The sequence below is a fragment of the Chiloscyllium plagiosum genome, unplaced genomic scaffold (genome assembly GCF_037043375.1).
Source record: "Chiloscyllium plagiosum isolate Xiang-an unplaced genomic scaffold, Cpla_swu_hap1 HiC_scaffold_4, whole genome shotgun sequence".
Classification (NCBI taxonomy): Eukaryota; Metazoa; Chordata; class Chondrichthyes; order Orectolobiformes; family Hemiscylliidae; genus Chiloscyllium; species Chiloscyllium plagiosum.
The window spans coordinates 27,953,556-27,972,228 of NW_028270142.1; the positions used below are offsets into that span (position 1 = coordinate 27,953,556).

General features: G+C 38.4%; 1 protein-coding gene across 1 annotated transcript in view; it reads right to left on the reverse strand.

Annotated features, from left to right (window-relative positions):
• Positions 1–1,802: 1,802 nt before the first annotated feature.
• Positions 1,803–18,673, reverse strand: part of LOC122549339 (exostosin-1-like) — a 158,050-nt gene continuing 141,179 nt past the window's right edge. The window contains exons 10-11 of the mRNA XM_043688988.2: positions 16,174–16,345; positions 1,803–4,805 (exon numbers count right to left, since the gene is read on the reverse strand). Of these exons, the coding sequence (XP_043544923.1) occupies positions 4,620–4,805; positions 16,174–16,345 (358 nt within the window). The 3' untranslated portion in view covers positions 1,803–4,619. The remainder of the gene's footprint in view (positions 4,806–16,173; positions 16,346–18,673) is intronic.

An 18,673-nucleotide genomic window follows, 5' to 3' on the forward strand; every position in this document is an offset into this window, starting at 1 on the left:
TTTTCAGACTATGCTCCTAATCTCTTAATATTCTTATAGGGGCAGCACGGTGGCTCAGTGGTTAGCACTGCTGCCTCACAGGACCAGGGACATGGGTTCAATTCCCGCTTCGGGCAACTCTGTGTGGAGTTTGCACATTCTCCCAGTGTCTGCGTGGATTTCCTTCAGGTGCTCTGGTTTTCTCCCACAGCACAAAGATGTGCAGGTAAATTGCCTATAGTGTTAGGTGCATTAGTCAGGGGTAAATATAGGGGTCTGGGTGGGTTGCTCTTTGGAGGGAAGGTGTGGACTTGTTGGGCCGAAGGGCCTGTTTCTACACTGTCGGGAATCTAATCTTATCATAGACAGCTGAAGGGTATCTGTACGTAATGTATGCCTCTTCCCTAACCTTTAATTGCTCCACTTTATATCTTAAATTAGTCACAGAGTCAGTCTATTCCCTGATTACTGACTCCATCCCTGTCACTAGCAGATTAAGCCAGTCTGTTTGCAGCCTGTCATATTTGTGTCTATTTCGAAAATCACCTTTTTCTACCTCTGTATCATCACATGACTTGCCTTCTATCTTATTTGCTGTTGGAATCATCATCCATGCTTTTGTTTTTTCTAGACTCAACTATGCTAATGTGTTTCTGCTGGAGGTTATCAAGAATTTGCTGCCTGCACCTCAACTCACAGGCAAATCACATTCCTCTTTCACTTCTGTGCTCACAGACCCATTTAGCTTCAGGTCAAGCAATATCTTGATGTTTAAACGCTCATCCTATTTTTCATATTTCACCATGATTTTGCCCCTCTTTTCCTCAACAATCCCCTCCAATCCCACAATTCTGAGATAGCTGCTCTCCTTGAAATCCGGTCTATTAGTGCATTTTACAGTTCATAATTACTTCAGTGACAATGGTTTGAGGGATGAGGGTCTTTACTTCAGTTATGTGGATTGACTGACATGAGAAGCTAGCATTGTTCTCCTTACAGCACAGAAATTTAAGATGAGATTTGATAGACATGCTTGACAACATGTATGGGTAAGATAACAGGAAATTACCATAATAGTTAGAAGATTGATAACCAGACAGATTTAAAGGTAATTCATAAAAGAATCAGAGTCAACTTAAGGAAAACCCTTTTTTTTTTACACAATGAGTGATTAGGATTTCGTTAGGAATTGCCCAAATATATTGAACAGTAGCTTTCATAAGGGGATTGCCTAAATACTTGAAAGAAAACAATTGAAGGGATATGGGGGAAGGAGCAGTGAGCAACAGTGATTGGATTTCTAGCTGAAACAGCTCATGTAATCTCAAAGATTTGAAGAACCACCTTTTGGACTATACTATTATGATACTATTTCAATACACGAGTGAATTTTCTTCCATATAACTGATCTCTTTGTTAGCAATAAATTTATTAGAATGTAATAAGAAGTCAAAAGTATCATGTCTTTGTGAATACAAAAGGAAATGTTAAACTTAAAAGGGCAGCACATTTAGAATGTTATAGAAGAAAGTGGGGGGAGAAATAGTTGAAGCATGTCACTATCACATCAGACAGAAAGTTCTCAATTATGTCTACAATCTGAAGAAGGGATAAAGTAAACCAACTGTTTGATTGGCATCTACAACACCTAAAAGGCAAAATGCATAAAGGGGAGAAAGCACATCAGTTACAGTACACAGATTTACTTACAGATACAACAAAGAATGCATTGATAGGATTACTGGAAAACCACAGGTACCACAAGAACGAAGCAATTAGGAACCCTTCAATAGTGACTTAAGAAAACTAAAATATCAAATGAGTATTATCAAATATCATTTATTTTTAACAAAAACCAAATCTTACAAAATTTCCATTTATTTTCTAGTCTTTTAATGATTTATATCTATAAAAATGAACCAATGTAATGCTACTAATTACAGAAGCAGAAACTTAGGGTACTGTGGGGTGCAAAGGATAATGGAATACTGTGTGGAACAAATTCATTATAAATAGTCAAAATTAATAACCATAAAGAAACATGCAGCACCAGAATATGTACCCTTGGGACTGAAATCTGCCCTAGGAATGTCAGTAACCATCTAATAATTATTCCAGTGCTCCTGAAGCAAAAGGGTTATCTTGTGGAAGAGAAACTAAGGACATAACATTCTGAATCCCCCTAACATAACCATTTGTGCCTCTAGGTAAGACTTAAAGACTGGGGTGAAGGTTTACATGGAAAGTTTCTTTGTCCAGTATTGGCAAAGGAATTCTTACAGAGGTTGCGTCTCACTGGAGTGGTTCCAGAGAGATACAGTTCCAGTTTTCTGCAAAAGTTTGAAAAAGATCAAATGCAAATCTAAATCTTTGACCGTAAATCATGGAGTAAAATGACTTATGCAATTATTTATTTTAGAAATGAAAAAGTCTCTTCTTCCAACCCTCAAGCTTAAATTCTAAAAGGCTTGTTTCAAGTTCAAACAAATTAGTCTGTAACCTTTAATGTCATTAACGACACCTTTCAGTACTTTATGAAAAATTTACATGCCAGAATTTCTTGAATTGCACCAGCTATTTAATTGGAGATTAATATTTTTTATACTACAAATAGCCACCACCTATCATTCGTGCAACTAATACTTTCAGCAACTCTTCTGAAAATGAATGAATTCAAAAGAGCTTTGAAAAGTAGTTAACAAACATTAAAATCCAAGGGTGCGATGCATAAAGCTGTTCTTATTTCTTTGATTTATATCAGTCAATCCTAAATCTGTCTGGCATTTTAAAAATCAATTTTATGCCCTGTTTTGTTTGTAAATGTTACTAATTAGTCCCAAGCACAAAACGAAAATGGGCATTCCAAATAGATGAAATGGGTCAGCAAATGGCAGAGATTTGATTTGGGGGAAGAAAACTGCAAGTGTAATGGCTCTGGAGCGACAGCATGTAAACCCTCCTTTTACCAGAATCAGCTAGCAATAATTGAGATACAATTCTATCAGTATACATCTGCAAATGTACACAAAGAATGGTAGCTAGTAGGAAGTGTGAAAAAGCTTCCAAGCTATAAAGAGAAACAGAAAAAGCAAAAAATGTAGTGAAAATGTGGAAATCCATTTTTCAATATCCATGTTCAATAGCACAGATGCATTTAAGCTGCAAATGCTTCTAAGAATACAATTAAATTAATGAAGATATCTGCATATGATATGGAAGTCTTTGGTGATACTATCTATACAAAGGTTACTTTAGATGGAACTATAATGTTTAGAAAGCTAATGCAGTAAATCACAATATATGGCTTTGTATTCTCTCCACTCCTCTGTAGGTTTAATCCCACTAACTGTGTGTAGTCATGTTATTCCAACCAGTGTAGGGATTTTTTTAATATAAAGCAATGATACGTTATGAAAAACATTGGAAATGTTAGAAAACCTCAAATGTACATCTTATACAAAATATTTTTTGTTTTGCTTTACAGTTATCCATCTAATTATTCCCACATTGCTTTGTCAATCTGTTTGTAACCATACACTATACACAATTCTGTCAGAATAATAAATATACAAGATTATGTACATTATAACAAGGCCTATTTTTCACATCCTTAATTATGAAATGTCTAAATGTGGATTGGAGATTCAGCACACGAGATGAATTGGGATTTCTATTTAAAATAAATGAATTACAGATATAAAACTAGGCTGAACCATTATTAATCAAAATAAAGTGATTAAAAGGCCACACGCTCAGCACTCCTTCAAGTGTTCAGACATTCAAGTACCTGTGAGCAAAGGCTAACATAGCCCTGCCATTAAAAAATAGAACTTTATATAGTAACAAGGAGCTACCCCTTGTATGAGCACCATATGTGCCATTCACTTTAAAATACACATAGTCAATGTTTCAGATCCAAAGGTCAGCCAAGCGACCCTGTAAAAGCCATACAGGAAGTCATCTGTAAGGCATATTAACATGCAGGTATGTGCACACATTTCAACTAGCAGTTTCTATTTTACGTGGCAGATTCAACCCCCCCCAACCCCCCCACCCCCCTCCCCACAACTGATGAGGATGGAATTCTAATAGTAAACATGCTAATAGTAAACATGGCAGACATTATTGGTGAAACCCAACCGCACGTTCATTAGTCACAACTGCCTTAGTGCCCATTCCTATACAAGTCTGATGATTACACATTCCAAAACATAATTCAGTTTTCCTAACTCGTATTTAGCTTAAGTGGTATAAATAAGCTTTAAGATAAGTTCAGACCAAAATTTAAGACACGCGTTTATGATCAACCGAATAGTGTTTCACTTGGTTCTTCACAGTGCAGATGAAATAATTATTTATTGACTTTCACACTTTCAATTCATGGACTTTGAATTTATATTCCTCCTGAAAAGGTATTAGACCTGTTACACTGGATTGATAAAACGATTTTAAAAAATCCTAATGGTCATATAGATCTGTTAATCAATAAGCTGATAGCAGAAATCTTCTTCAGTCAGTCTGACAGGTTCATCAAGGACTAACTGCCCTTAGTCACTTTGGACAACATTATTTGCTGAGCTCAGGAGGGGTGTTCTTTAAGCTGGCTTTAATCAGAGTGCTATCCAACAATCAATGAGTCATTAGAGCCGCTCAATGTCCCGATACTTCTTTCGCAGTATGGAGACCTGATCTTTGAAGAGAACTGGATCTAGTCGCATCTGGGAGTGGATCAAAGGCATGAATCCAAACCAAGTTGCAAACGTGTTCATGCAGGTTTGTCGCTGAGCAAAATGATCAGGATCAGCCCATCGGGAAGCTCTGGAGGACTGAAAAGTAAAGATCGATCATATATTGACCAGAGTTCAAAAAGAATGTGAAGCAGAGTAGAGGTATAGTTAATAAGTTTGCAGATGACACCAAAATTCAAATGTGCAGTGGACAGTGAAGAGGGTTACCTCAGATTACAAAGGGATCTTGATCAGAAGGGCCAATGGGCTGAAAAGTGGCAGATGAAGTCGAATTTAGATAAATATGAAGTGCTGCATTTTAGGAAAGCAAATATTAGCAGGATTTATACAATTAATGATAAGGTCCTCGGGACTGTTGCTGAACAAAAAGAACTTGGAGTGCAGGTTCATAATTCCTTGAAAGTGGAGCTGCAGGTGGATAGGATAGTGAAGGCGGCGTTTGGTAAGCTTTCCTTTATTGATCAGAATATTGAGTACAGGAGTTGGGAGGTCATGTTGCAGCTGTACAGGACATTGGGTAGGCCACTGTTGGAATAATGCATGCAACTCTGGTCTCCTTCCTATTTCAAAGATGTTGTGAAACTTGAAAGGGTTCAGAAAAGATTTACAAGGACGTTGCTAGGGTTGGAGGATTTGAGTACAGGGAGAGGTTGAATAGACTAAGGCTGTTTTCCCTGGAATGTTGGAGGCTGTGGTTTATAGAGGTCTATAAAATCATGAGGGGCTCGGATAGGATAAATAGACAAAGTATTTTCCCTGGGGTGGGGGAGTCCAGAAATAGTGGGCATAGGTTTAAGGTGAGAGGGGAAAGATATAAAAGAGACCTAAGGGGCAACGTTTTCACATAGAGGGTGGTACGTGTATGGAATGAGCTGGGAGAGAAAGTGGAGGAGGCTGGTACAATTGCAACATTTAAAAGGCATCTGGATGGGTATACGAATAGGAAGTGTTTGGAGGGATATGGGCCATATGTTGGCAGGTGAGACTAGATTGGGTTGGGATATCTGGTCGGCATGGACGAGTTGGACCGTGCTGCACATCTCTATGACTCTAACCAACCAATAGGATAAAAACAATATACACATTATATATAAACATATATTGACATATGAACAACAAAAAATGAAAAAAATAGACAGCCCATTAGCATCTGAAGTGAGAAAATGACAGGTTAATCTTTTGGTAGAGATGTTTTGTGAACACATTCTTAACTTTACTACTTGCGTGACAACCATTTCTCTTCTCAGACCATTATTCCTGAAAACATGCTGTTTGCCTTTATGTTTGTTTCTGAATTCAAGGTTGGGGACCAAATTTGCTTAGTTCCATCCTTTTCCATCTAGGTGAAGCCAGAAACGGCTCCTCTCTCTCTTTCTACAAGTCTGAAATACTCTCAAAACTCTATCAAGGTCTTTTTATTTCTCATCTGAACGTGGCGCATTTGGCATCACCCAAAGATACCAGAAGATTCACATATGCTGGAAACATCCTGTCTCATATGACCACAAAAACTTGTGTGCTGTTTCACTCACTATAATTTGCGATGATGCTTATCCAACATTCAATTCCAAATAAGCGCTGATTTACTCCAATCAATCATGGCCTTCATTCTCCGGTACAAACTTGGTTCCCTAGACAGAGGCTCCATCACTTTCCCTTGTGACCACCAAAGTTAAACCAGATCCACCTACAATACCTCTGTATCATTGCCTGAATGTTGCCTCAGCTCACCTGCTGAAACTTACTCATGCCTGCATTACTTGCAGACTTGGCCATACAAGTTTCATTCGACTGTGTCCTTAACAACACTTAATATCATTCAGTTTGGCAGTCCATAAATTTTAAAATGATCATTGTTTTCAAATCTCTCCAGTTTTCTCCCATCTCTGCACCCAACCTCTAAACCTAGAAGGCACAAACTTTTGACTATATCTAATGTGTCCTCTTGAACATCTGCAATTTTAATCCCTTGACCATTGGCAAACTTCGTCCGTTGAAAATGTAAGCGCTGGGATTTCCTCAAGTCTCTCTCAGTACCCCTTCTCTTTTACGATGTTCCTTAAAACCTCTCTTTCTCATTGCACTTTGTGGTTTGCCATCAAATATTTGCAATATTTTCAGTGAAGAGCCTTCAGACATTTGAACATATTTGTAAATATGAATTGTTAGATATTTACCACAATTTCTCTCTTTCAAAAATGTACAGCTAAAATAATGGACAATTTTAATCTATATAAAGATAGGGCAAATCAAATTAGTGACAATATTGTCGAGGAGGAATTCCTGGAGTGTGTATGGGATGATTTGTAGAATCAATGTGTTATGGAACCAACTAGAGAACAGGCTATCCTAGACTGGATATTGCATAATGAGAAAGGGATAATTGGTGATCTAGCTCTGCGAGAGTCTTTGGGGAACAGTGACCATAATATTAAAGAATTCTTCCTTAAGATGGAAAATGATATGTTTGATTCGAAGACTGGGGTCCTGAAGCTACATTAAGGAAATCATGATGGCATGAGGTGTGAGCTGACTGTGATAAATTGGGGAACATTACTTAAAGGGATGACAATTGATAGACAGTGGAAACATTTAAAGAACGCATGGAGGTAATGCTATAATTGTAAAATGGGAAAGGTGGCCTGATCATGACTAACGAGGGAAATTAGGGACAGTATTAGATCCAAGGAACAGGCATACAATTTGACCAAAAAAAATACCAGCAACCTGAGGATTGGAAGCAGTTTAGATTTCAACAAAGGAGGAGAAAAGAATTGATTAAGAGAGGGAAAATAGTGTATGAAAGCAAACTTGCAGGAACATACAAACTGATTGTAAAGGCTTCTATAAATATGTGAATAGAAAACGTTGTGTGAAGACAAACGTATTGAAGACTACTATCAGAAACAGGGGAAGTTATCACTGGCAACAAAGAGATGGCAAACCAATTAAATGTGTATTTTGGTCTGTCTTCACAAAGGAGGACACAAATAACATCCCAAAAATGTAGGGGAACAGGTTGTAGTGAGGGAGAGGAACTGAAGGAAATCAACATTAGTAGGGAAACGGTGGGGAAATTGATGGGATTAAAAGCTGATACATTCCCAGATCCTGATAATCTACAACTAAGTGTTAAGATATGGGGTAAACCCCTCTGCTAATTCAAATCCAACACACTTAGTGTTGTAATCTGTGAAATTCGGGAGGCAAAGAACTATCCCAAAAGTCACTATTTAAAGTGAAAATTAACAACTTTAATTTTTCAAAGTATAACAGAGAATAATTAACTAAACTATTTACAACTCATTTACCTAAACCTATCTCTTCCCTTCCCCTCTACAATACTAGTCTGATAAAACCCCCGATTAAGATTTACAGAAAAAATCAAATTTTAAAAGCAGCCAGCTGTTGAATCTTCTTTTTGTATCTTTCTCTGTCTTCTTTTCTTCTTAATGATTTATGTTTCATAGGTCATTGATAGATAAAGGTACACCTGGGTTAAAACACACACACACCTGGGTTAAAAACCTCTCCCACAGACAGCTCACAGGCACAGAAAGAACAATACTGGCCAAGGGGCTCAACTACAACCACAGGGACGCCAAGACAGCAGACTTCCTAGCAGCACTAGGATGCACACTCAGGAACAATGGACTGACAGAAGAGACACAACAAACAGTGAGGCAAACTGTCGTACCTATGAAAATAAGGAAAAGACAAACACATAACCTCAACACCAAGGAGAGGGAAGCACTGAAATCACTAAGAAACGATAAGAACATAATCATACTACCAGCAGACAAAGGCAGAATGACGGTCATTCTAGATAAATCTAATTACATCCAAAAAGCACAACAACTACCAAAAGAGGGAGTTTGACCCCACCCCACAGCTCACCAATAGGATAAATAACACACTAAGGAATCTACAAAAAAACGGACAGATAACCAGAGCTGACCTACCAAGAATGAAACCGGAAAGCAACAACACCCCCAGATTCTATGGATTACCTAAAGTACACAAACCAGACATCCCACTCAGACCCATAGTATCACTGCCAGGGACACCATCACACAAACTGGCCAAAGAACTACAACAGAAACTGAAACACCTGGTCAGCGGATCCAAACACTCTATACAATCAACACAGGAATTCTTGGACATCATCAGAAATATACACATAGACAAAGAAGAAACCATGATATCATTCGACGTGACGGCACTGTTCACTTCGATTGACAAAACCCTAGCCAGAGAAACAATAACCAACCTACTGGATATACAGAACAGAAAACAGGACGCTGAACCTATCAACAAAGACGGCATACTTAAACTACTGGACTTGTGCCTCACAACACACTTCACATTCAACAACCAGATATACGAACAAATCAACGGAACACCCATGAGATCACCAATCTCGGGACTCATAGCAGAGGCAGTTATGCAAAGGTTAGAACAAACAGTCCTACCACAAATTCAACCCAAACTCTGGGTCAGATATGTCGATGACACGTTTGTAATCATTAAAAACACGGTAATAGAAAAAACACACCGGATCATCAACACCGCACTCACAGGAATCCGATTCACGAGAGAAGAAGAAAAGGATAGCCAACTCCCATTCCTAGACGTGATGGTACAGAGAACACCGAACGGAGAATTCACTACAAGGGTATACAGGAAAGCCACACACACAGACCAAGTCCTAAACTATGAAAGTAACCACCCCAACACACACAAACGAAGCTGCATCAGTACACTATTCAAAAGGGTCACAACACACTGCAGTACACCAGAACTGCAAAAAGAAGAAGAGGAACACCCATACAAGGTATTCGCCAAAAACGGATACCCGCGCAACTTCATCAACAGATGCCTAAGAGAAAGACCACGGAACGAGGACATACCACAACCAAAAGGACTAGCCACACTACCATACATCAGGAGCATCTCGGAACTAACAGCCAGACTACTGCGACCCCTAGGACTTATAACGGCACACAAACCAACAGCCACGCTCAGACAACAACTCACCAAAACGAAGGACCCGATACCCAACATGAGCAAGACAAATGTAGTGTACAAAATACCATGCAAGGACTGCACTAAACACTATATAGGACAAACAGGAAGACAGCTAACAATCCGCATACATGAACATCAACTAGCCACGAAACGACACGACCAGCTATCCTTAGTAGCCACACACGCAGACAACAAGCAACATGAATTCGACTGGGACAACACGACTATCATAGGGCAAGCCAGACAGAGAACAGCCAGGGAATTCCTAGAGGCATGGCATTCATCCACAAACTCCATCAACAAACACATCGACCTGGACCCAATATACCAACCACTACAGCGGACAGCTGAAACTGACAACTGGAAGCGGCAGGGACAGACCACTATAAACACCGGAGGAAACATCAAAGAAGCGCTTCGCAGGAGGCTCCCAAGCACTGATGATGTCGCCTAGCCAGGGGACGAAACGTTTGCAACAAAAACTTCCAGCTCGACGAACAGAACCACAGCATAAAGGTACCTTTAAGAGAGTTATTCTCTGGGCAGTCTGCATATATTGGTGGATTGGCAGTTCTCCTCCTCAACTATTCAATTTTCCTGGTCTTATACCCAAAAGCATCAGGTCATTTCACTGGTTTTTAATCTTGTCAATATCCTAAATTCAAACTTGATTGGAGGTTGGTAATTTGGGGTATAATTTAAACAGATTGGCCAAATTTGAATTTGTTTTTATCTCCAAGCAACCCAGTCAGTGCTAGCTGTTCTGAACCAAAACTTACATTGTAAATTCTCCAGTACTTTGTGTGCTTCTCTAAGTCCTTGCTAGCTTTCAACTTTCTTAAAGGTACAGTACCCGTTACACCTTCATAACACCAGAGTACTTAAGGAAGTGGCTCCAGAAACAGTGGATACATTAGTGGTCACCTCTCAAATCTCTGTATAGTCTGGAACAGTTTGTATTGATTGGAGGATAGCTAATGTAACCCCACTATTTAAAAACAAAGTTGAGAGAAAACAGGAAATTACGGACTGGTATCGGTAATGGTAAACAAAAACAGAAATTGCTGCAAAAGTTCAGCAGATTTGGCAGCATCTGCAGAGTGAAAACAGAATTAACATTTTAGGTTGAGTGGCACTGCTCAGAACAGAAGGTAACTAGGAAAATGTCAGTTTATATACAAAAGATGGGGTTGTGGAAGACGATAGGGAGTAAATGATAGGTAGGGAAACAGACAGAACAATTGGACAGACAAAGCAGTGGATAATGATCTGGCTGTTAGCGACTGCTGGTAATGGATGTCAATGAAAGATTTATAAGCAGAGCACTTGGAAAACAGAATCAGCACAGATTTATGAAAGTGAAATCATGCTAGAATTTTGAGAGGATATAATCAGATGATAAGAGAGCCAGTGAATTTGGTTTATTTAGACTTTTAGTGGGCTTTTGACAAGGTCCCACGTAAGAAATTAGGATGCAGAATAAAGATAATAAGATTGGGGATAATGTACTGACATGATTAGAGAACTACTTGGCAGAGAAAACACAGAACAAAAATAAAGGGTCCTTTTCAGAATGACAGGCAGTGACTAATGGGCTATCACAGTCATCTGTGCTTGGACCCCAGCTATTCACTTTATATATAGGTGCAGCAGGCAACTGGGATGCTGACCTTCCCAGGTGGAGGGTTCAGTGCAGAAGCAGGATGTCTTGCTGCAATTATACAGGATCCTGATGAGACTACACCTGAAATATTACATGTATTTTTGATCTACTTATCTAAAGTAGTATGTTCTCTCCGCGTAGGGAGTGCAACGAAAGCTTACCAGATTGATTCCTGGTAAGGTAGGACTAATGTATGAAAGAAGACTGGATCAGTTACTACTCTATAAACTTGAATTTAGAAGCAGTGGTATCTCATAGAAACCTATACAATTCTAAACAGGACTTAACTGAGTAAATGCATGAAGAATGTTCCCAATGACTGGGAAGTCCAGAACAAAGAGTCACAGACAAAAGGTAAAGGTAGGCCATTTAAGATTGAGATGAAGAGAAATTTCTTCACCCAGAGACATATGAGCCTGTGTAATTCTCTGCCACAGAAAGCAGCTGAGATCAAAACATTGAATGTTTTCAAGGAGGAATCAGACATAAATTGAGGGATAGAGAGATCAAAGGGCAGGGGGAAGAAAGGTACTTCTGAGTTGGATACTTGGCCATGACATGTTAAATGATATAGCAGGCTTAAAGGGCAAATTACCTACTTTTTTTTTGCTGTTTCCTTGCCTCTTCTGGATTGTGATGATGATAAACAACTTCCCATTTATAAGATAATGCTAATTTTTATTACGTTTTTGGGTTTGACTTACTGACTACGAATTATTTCATCTTTTTTCATTCCTAAATTTGTTTTTGAAAATAGTTCATCTATTGTGTCACTACTTGTACATTTTATTGGCAACTTCAATCTATAATTCTAGAAAGAACTGAATCTTGGCAGTATCAATTTGTATAATGCCTGTCTGAAGACAATCCGACCATAAATGGCAGCATAGTCAGACTCAACCTTATATCTAAACATGTACTACCCAGCAGCAATCACTGGCTGAAAGTTAGAGGTAGATGCTATCAAGAAAGATTGAAGGTTTCTAAGAAAATACATGGCTGAATTGCTTCTCTCATTTGTACTTGGTTCAGATCTTGAAGTAAACCACGTAAATAAGGAAAATTCACATATATCAGAATTGGAATGCAGCAGGAGGCCATTCAGTCCATCGTGTCCACACCAGTTTTCTAACCATTTTGACTTGGTCTTTTCTTTATAGCCCCTCACACTGTTTCTATTCAAATAATCATCCAATGCCCCCTTGAATATATTAATGAACCTATACCCACACACTTCCAGACAGTGCATTCCAAATCTAAACCATGCAAATGTTTGAAAGCTTTTCTCATCTCATATTTACTTCTTTTGCAAAGTACTTTAAAACAATATCCTTTGGTTCTCATTCCTTTTAATAGCAGGAACATCATCTGATTTTGAAAATTTCCATCAAGTCTCTGAACAGTCTTAACTTTTCCAATATATCCTTATAACTGAAATGTCCCAATCTTGAAATCATTCTTGTAAACTATTTCTGCACTCCTCCAATGCATTCACATCCTTCCCGAAGTGTGGTACCCAGAACTGTACACAATACACCAGGTGAGATCTAACCAGTGTCATATGCAAGTTCAGCAAAACTCTCTGCTCTTGTACTCTGTGCGCCAATTAATGAAGCCTACAGTAATGCATTTATTTTTCTCTACCAGTCCTGCCATAATGAATGTCTTATATACATATACACTCAGGTCTCTCTTCTCCTGTATACCTTTAGAATAGTATTCTTTATATAATACTGTATCTCCACATTCTTTATATCAAAGTTTATTAACTGATAACGTTCTACATTGAGCTACTTCTGCTACCTACCATTCTGCCAACTTGTCAATGTATTTTTGAAATTCTACACTGTAGAACTCTGTTGATAGTATTGCCCCACAAACCTTCCAAGATTTGTGTGATCCACAAACTTTGAAACGAGCCCCTGCACAGCAAGATCATTTATATATATTAGGCAAAGGTTCCTAATGCTGACCCATGGGGTAAACCTTCCTCCTGTTCTGAAAATATCCATTAATCACTACCTTGTTTCCTTCACTCAGCCAATTTTGTACCCATAACCTATTATTCTATGCCTTACAACTTACCTGAAGTCCACGTGTGGTACTACAACACCTTTTAGAAGTCCAGGTATACAACATCAACAGCCTTGCCATAATCAACTCTCTCTGCTATCATGTCAAAATACTCCAGCAAATTTCTTGAACACTACTTTCCCTGAACATGTTAATGCGGACTTCTGAAATGAACAACATCTCATGATAATTATTTTGCAAAACCAAAGTTAAATTAAATGGTTTGTAATTTCTGGGCCTACCTTTATAACCATATTTTTTAACGTCGTTTGGAATTTTCCATTCCACATGCATCATCGTGAATGTAGAGAAGATTGAAAGATTATTGCCTATGCACCTACAATTTCTACACTCGCTTCCTTCAATATCCTTGCATGCATTTCATCTGCTCCCTGTGCCTTATCAACTTTAACATAGACAGTCATAGTTATTGAGTTTACAGCATGGAAACAGACCCTTTTGTCCAACTCATCTGTATCGACTAGATATCCTAAACTGATCTAGGCTCACATCCCTCTAAACCTTTCCTATTCATTTATCCAAACAGATGCCTTTTAAATGTTGTAATTGTATCCACCTCCATCATTTCCTCTGGTAGTTTGTTCCATACACGTGCACCACCCTCTGCATGAAAAAGTTGCTCTCAGGTCCCTTTTTAATCTTTCCCCTCTCACCTTATACCTATGCCCTCTAGTTTTAGATTCCCCAACCTTGGCAAAAAGATTTGGCTATTCACCCTATCCATAACCCTCATGATTTTATAAACCTCTATAAGACCATCCGTCAGCCTATTCAGCCTCTTGCTATAGCTCAAACACTCCACTTCCAGTAACATCGTTGCACATCTTTTCTGCACCCTTTTAATTTGAACAACAGCTTATCTAACATCTCACCAATTTTAAATGTCTCTGGTGACAGATTCTTCTTCTATCACCATGGCCTGGCTGGCATCTACCATGTGGGTGAAGACAGATGCAAAAGTATTTATTTAACACCTCTTGTCTCCATATGCAAATCCTCTTTTTGGTCCTGAATCGGATCTACTCCTCCTGAAAACATATTTTTACTGTTAATGCGCTTATAGAAGATGTGGATTTCCCTTTGAGAGAATTGGCAGTTCTGTTTTCTCTCCTATATCTCTTCTTGCTTCTCTTATTTGGTTTATCACCTTGTCTTCTGAACCTTCTGCATTCAGCTTATTTCTGAATTGCATTTACTACCTCACGTGTAATGGCACACTTTTTCTCCTTTACCTTAGTTTATATCTCCTACATCATCCAGGAAGTTCTGGATTTGTTTGTCGTTTTCTTTTGAAGGAATATACCTTGACTACGCCCAAGCCTCCTCCACTGTGACGGTCGCCCATCATTCTGCCGCTGTTTTTCCTTCAACCATTGGCTCCAGCCTACCTAGCCCAGGTCTGTTCTTGCCTGATTATAGATGGTTATCTGCTGGTTGATTATTTTTACTCTGGTTGAATAATGTAATTCCCCATCCTCAAATGTTCTCCCCCACTGTCACTTGATCGACTTGGCTCATCATATTCTTACTAGATATTTTCTAATCAACCCACTGATATGTTATTACACACCTCTGCAGCCAGTGGGACCTTGAACCTGGGCCTCCTGGCTCATTACATTCTTGGTATATTTTTTATAATATCAACCTGCTCAGATGTGGTATTGCAGGTGGCACTTGAATGTAGGCCTTCTGGCTCGAGGCTGAGGCACTACCACTACACCAGAAAAGGCCAAACAAATCCTTGGTACTACTTGGTCATTTTAAGGTTGCTGGTGAAAATTGTAATTGCTCTTAGTCCTCAGCTCTAGCCTTGATCTGTCCTTGAACCCTCTAAAGCCGCTACCTTCTCCAGTACTGCCATGATTGCTTTCACCAAAAATAACACTTCCCCCTGTTTCTTCCCTTCGAAACATTTTAATATTTTCTTATCAGAAGTACCCAGATCTGCCACTTCCATGGACAGCTGTCCATTCTACTCGAGAAATTGGGAACAAAAGTCTTAGGTGACACTTCAGTGTTATATTGACAAATCGCTGCATTGTTACAGAAACAGTTTTTAAAAGATATACTAAGCAGAGGAACAATCTACCTGCTTAGCTAAATGTAAAAGATTCCATAGCATGATTTCGAGGAGAAGAGTTATTCCCAGTGCCTTGACCAATATCTATCCTTCAATCATCATACAAAAAAAATTGTGTATTTTGGTTATGTTCTTCTTAGAACAGTGACTGCATTTTAAAAACACTTCATTAGTTGTAAAATGTTTGAAGATATTCAGTGGTCACGAAAAGCCTGATATAACTAAGCCTTTCTTTCAATCCCTAAACTCTGGTATCACATCAGTATTAAAGTTCAACAAATCCATTTCAAAGACCATAAAATTTACGTTGTCTGGGTTTCTTTACTTTACAGGAGAAAGTGAGGTCTGCAGATGCTGGAGATCAGAGCTGAAAATGTGTTGCTGGAAAAGCGCAGCAGGTCAGGCAGCATCCAGGGAACAGGAGAATCGACGTTTCGGACATAAGCCCTTCTTCAGGAATTTCCTGAAGAAGGGCTTATGCCCGAAACGTCGATTCTCCTGTTCCCTGGATGCTGCCTGACCTGCTGCGCTTTTCCAGCAACACATTTTCAGCTTCTTTACTTTACACCCAATTAAATTACCTGCTGCATCATTGTCTCTTTATACTGTTTTTTCTGAGTGACTTTAACAGGAGGCAGCTTGGTGACAGCTGAAACCAAGAAGTTCATCAATATGTCTTCACAGTTGGCCAGTTGATCCACCATGTTTTTTAGACTGGAAGGCAGATAATGAGTGTACAGGTAATGGTAGTACCTACAATAATAAAAGCAAAGCCAAAGAATTAATCTTAAGTGTCTAAAATACAATATCACTTTTAAGTCAAATACATTACTGAAGTACTAGTTGATAATCTGATTGACAACCAGTTAACTTGCATTCAAAGAAAACACCCTGTTTCCTTAAGTCAAACTACTTCAGTGCAGGAAATCATACAATAAAGGAAATTACTCTATCATAATTTTATCTACACTAAGTTACATGGTTAAGAACTTACAAGTAGAAAAATCAATTAACAGAAAAACTATCAGTAGCTAGTGGGAGGCAAAATCAGGAGGGGTGAATGGTGAAGAATGTATGAAAATATAATTGCTCATACATTTTCAGAAAGAGAATATTTTTCCAATTGTACAAGAGAAAAATGAAATTCATGTCATAAAATTAATGAGAAATTAATCGTTAAGCAATTGATTTAGTTAAAGTTCCTCTGCCAATCAATTTCGAAACTCTTCAGTGACTCTTCATTTTCTTCTAAAAACAAAGTTTAAAAAAACTTTGCACCCCAAAGCTCATATTCACTTCATGTTTCAATTTTAGTTTTCATCGATACATGGCTGAAATGATGCAGGAATGTCACTTGATTTAAAGAGTTCTTGTAATGCAAAGTCAAAGTCATTTAAACTAGTTGCAGGTCTGCATAGATATAGAAAGACATAGAAAGATATAGGAACAGAAATTAGGCCATTCAACCCATCAAGTCTGCTCCACCATTCAATCATGGCTGCTGAGTTTCTCAACTGAAAATGTGTTGCTGGAAAAGCGCAGCAGGTCAGGCAGCATCCAAGGAACAGGAGAATCGACGTTTCGGGCATAAGCCCTTCTTCAGGGCTTATGCCCGAAATGTCGATTCTCCTGTTCCTTGGATGCTGCCTGACCTGCTGCGCTTTTCCAGCAACACATTTTCAGCTCTGATCTCCAGCATCTGCAATCCTCACTTTCTCCTGCTGAGTTTCTCAACCCCAGTCTCTCACCTTCTCCCTGTAAACCCTATTGAATTTAGCATCCACTTACTTATATGACTACTCTGCGGACATAGAGTTTAATAAACATTGAAAATCTCCAACAAAATCAGCAGGAACTAATATTCTAAGCTATTGCATTCAACATGTAGAGTTGTGATACATCATAATGTACCTTTATTGAGATTAGCTAAAGCAAACAAATTCTTTAATCATAAAAGACACTACAGAAAACAATTCACATCAAGACTTATTTGCAGCTTGTATTTATGGCTATAATAGATCATTTTAAAAGTGAAACACTCATGTCCTGTATTAATCCCATCTGTAGTGGAACACAGGGAGAGATTATTACAGACCCCCTACCAATTGCATCTTTCCCATTTATCCTGCACAGCTGCTTACCTTGGGGTAAATAATTTCATATGATCAATCTCAACAATTATAAAAGGTACTGCATAAACTATATAAAATATACTAGCTATTTTGGATCATGAAGCAGCTGTTTGTGCCTTGTTAAAGTGTGATTACCTGTCATTAAGGGTTGTTATTTCTGTGAATTTACCCACTGTTACAGCAGGCTTCACTTTAATTTATTCCCCAAATCTAAAGCATTGTAACAGAAAGGAACAGGCATGTTTGGAAGAGTGATCTGCTGTTCATCCCTGATAATTAGGTTTATCGTAATTCTGGTACAAACTCAACTTTTAATTGAAATCAGACTCTTCCAACATGTTTCTTCCTCATCATATTTCATGGGAAAATCTGCAAGAGGTTTATATGCACTGTAACTCAGGTTTTGCCAATTTGCCATGTAGTGCCCAGCAGATTCTAAAATTTTTAATTGGATGTTAACTGACATCAGAAATCAAGTTCTGCAAAAATATCACATTCATTGACATTGGCTACTGCAAATACATAAAAACATCAGTATCCACTGTGCACTTAGATCTATTAAACACAGATAAACAGTTGAAGCAAAAGGCTGACAAATTTATTGGAATTCTTTGACGAAGGAACAAGCAGGACAGATAAAGGGGAGTATTTCAGATGTAACACATTTGCAGTTAGACTTCACTGTGTTGTATGCTGGAAATCAAACCTCTGTTTTCTTGACTTGTCACAAAAGTTAAAAAAAATTATCCAAATATGCAGTTTACCTTAAAGACTTAGGTTAACAGAAAGCAAGTATTAGAAATAAATAGATTCTAACCAAGCTAAAAACAATGAACTGGTGGCATATAATTTTACTACTTAGAATTCTTACACCTTTCAAAAACTCCCTTACATATACATACAGACAGACCCAGATAGATTAGAAAATATTGATGTTACAGGTCGAAGG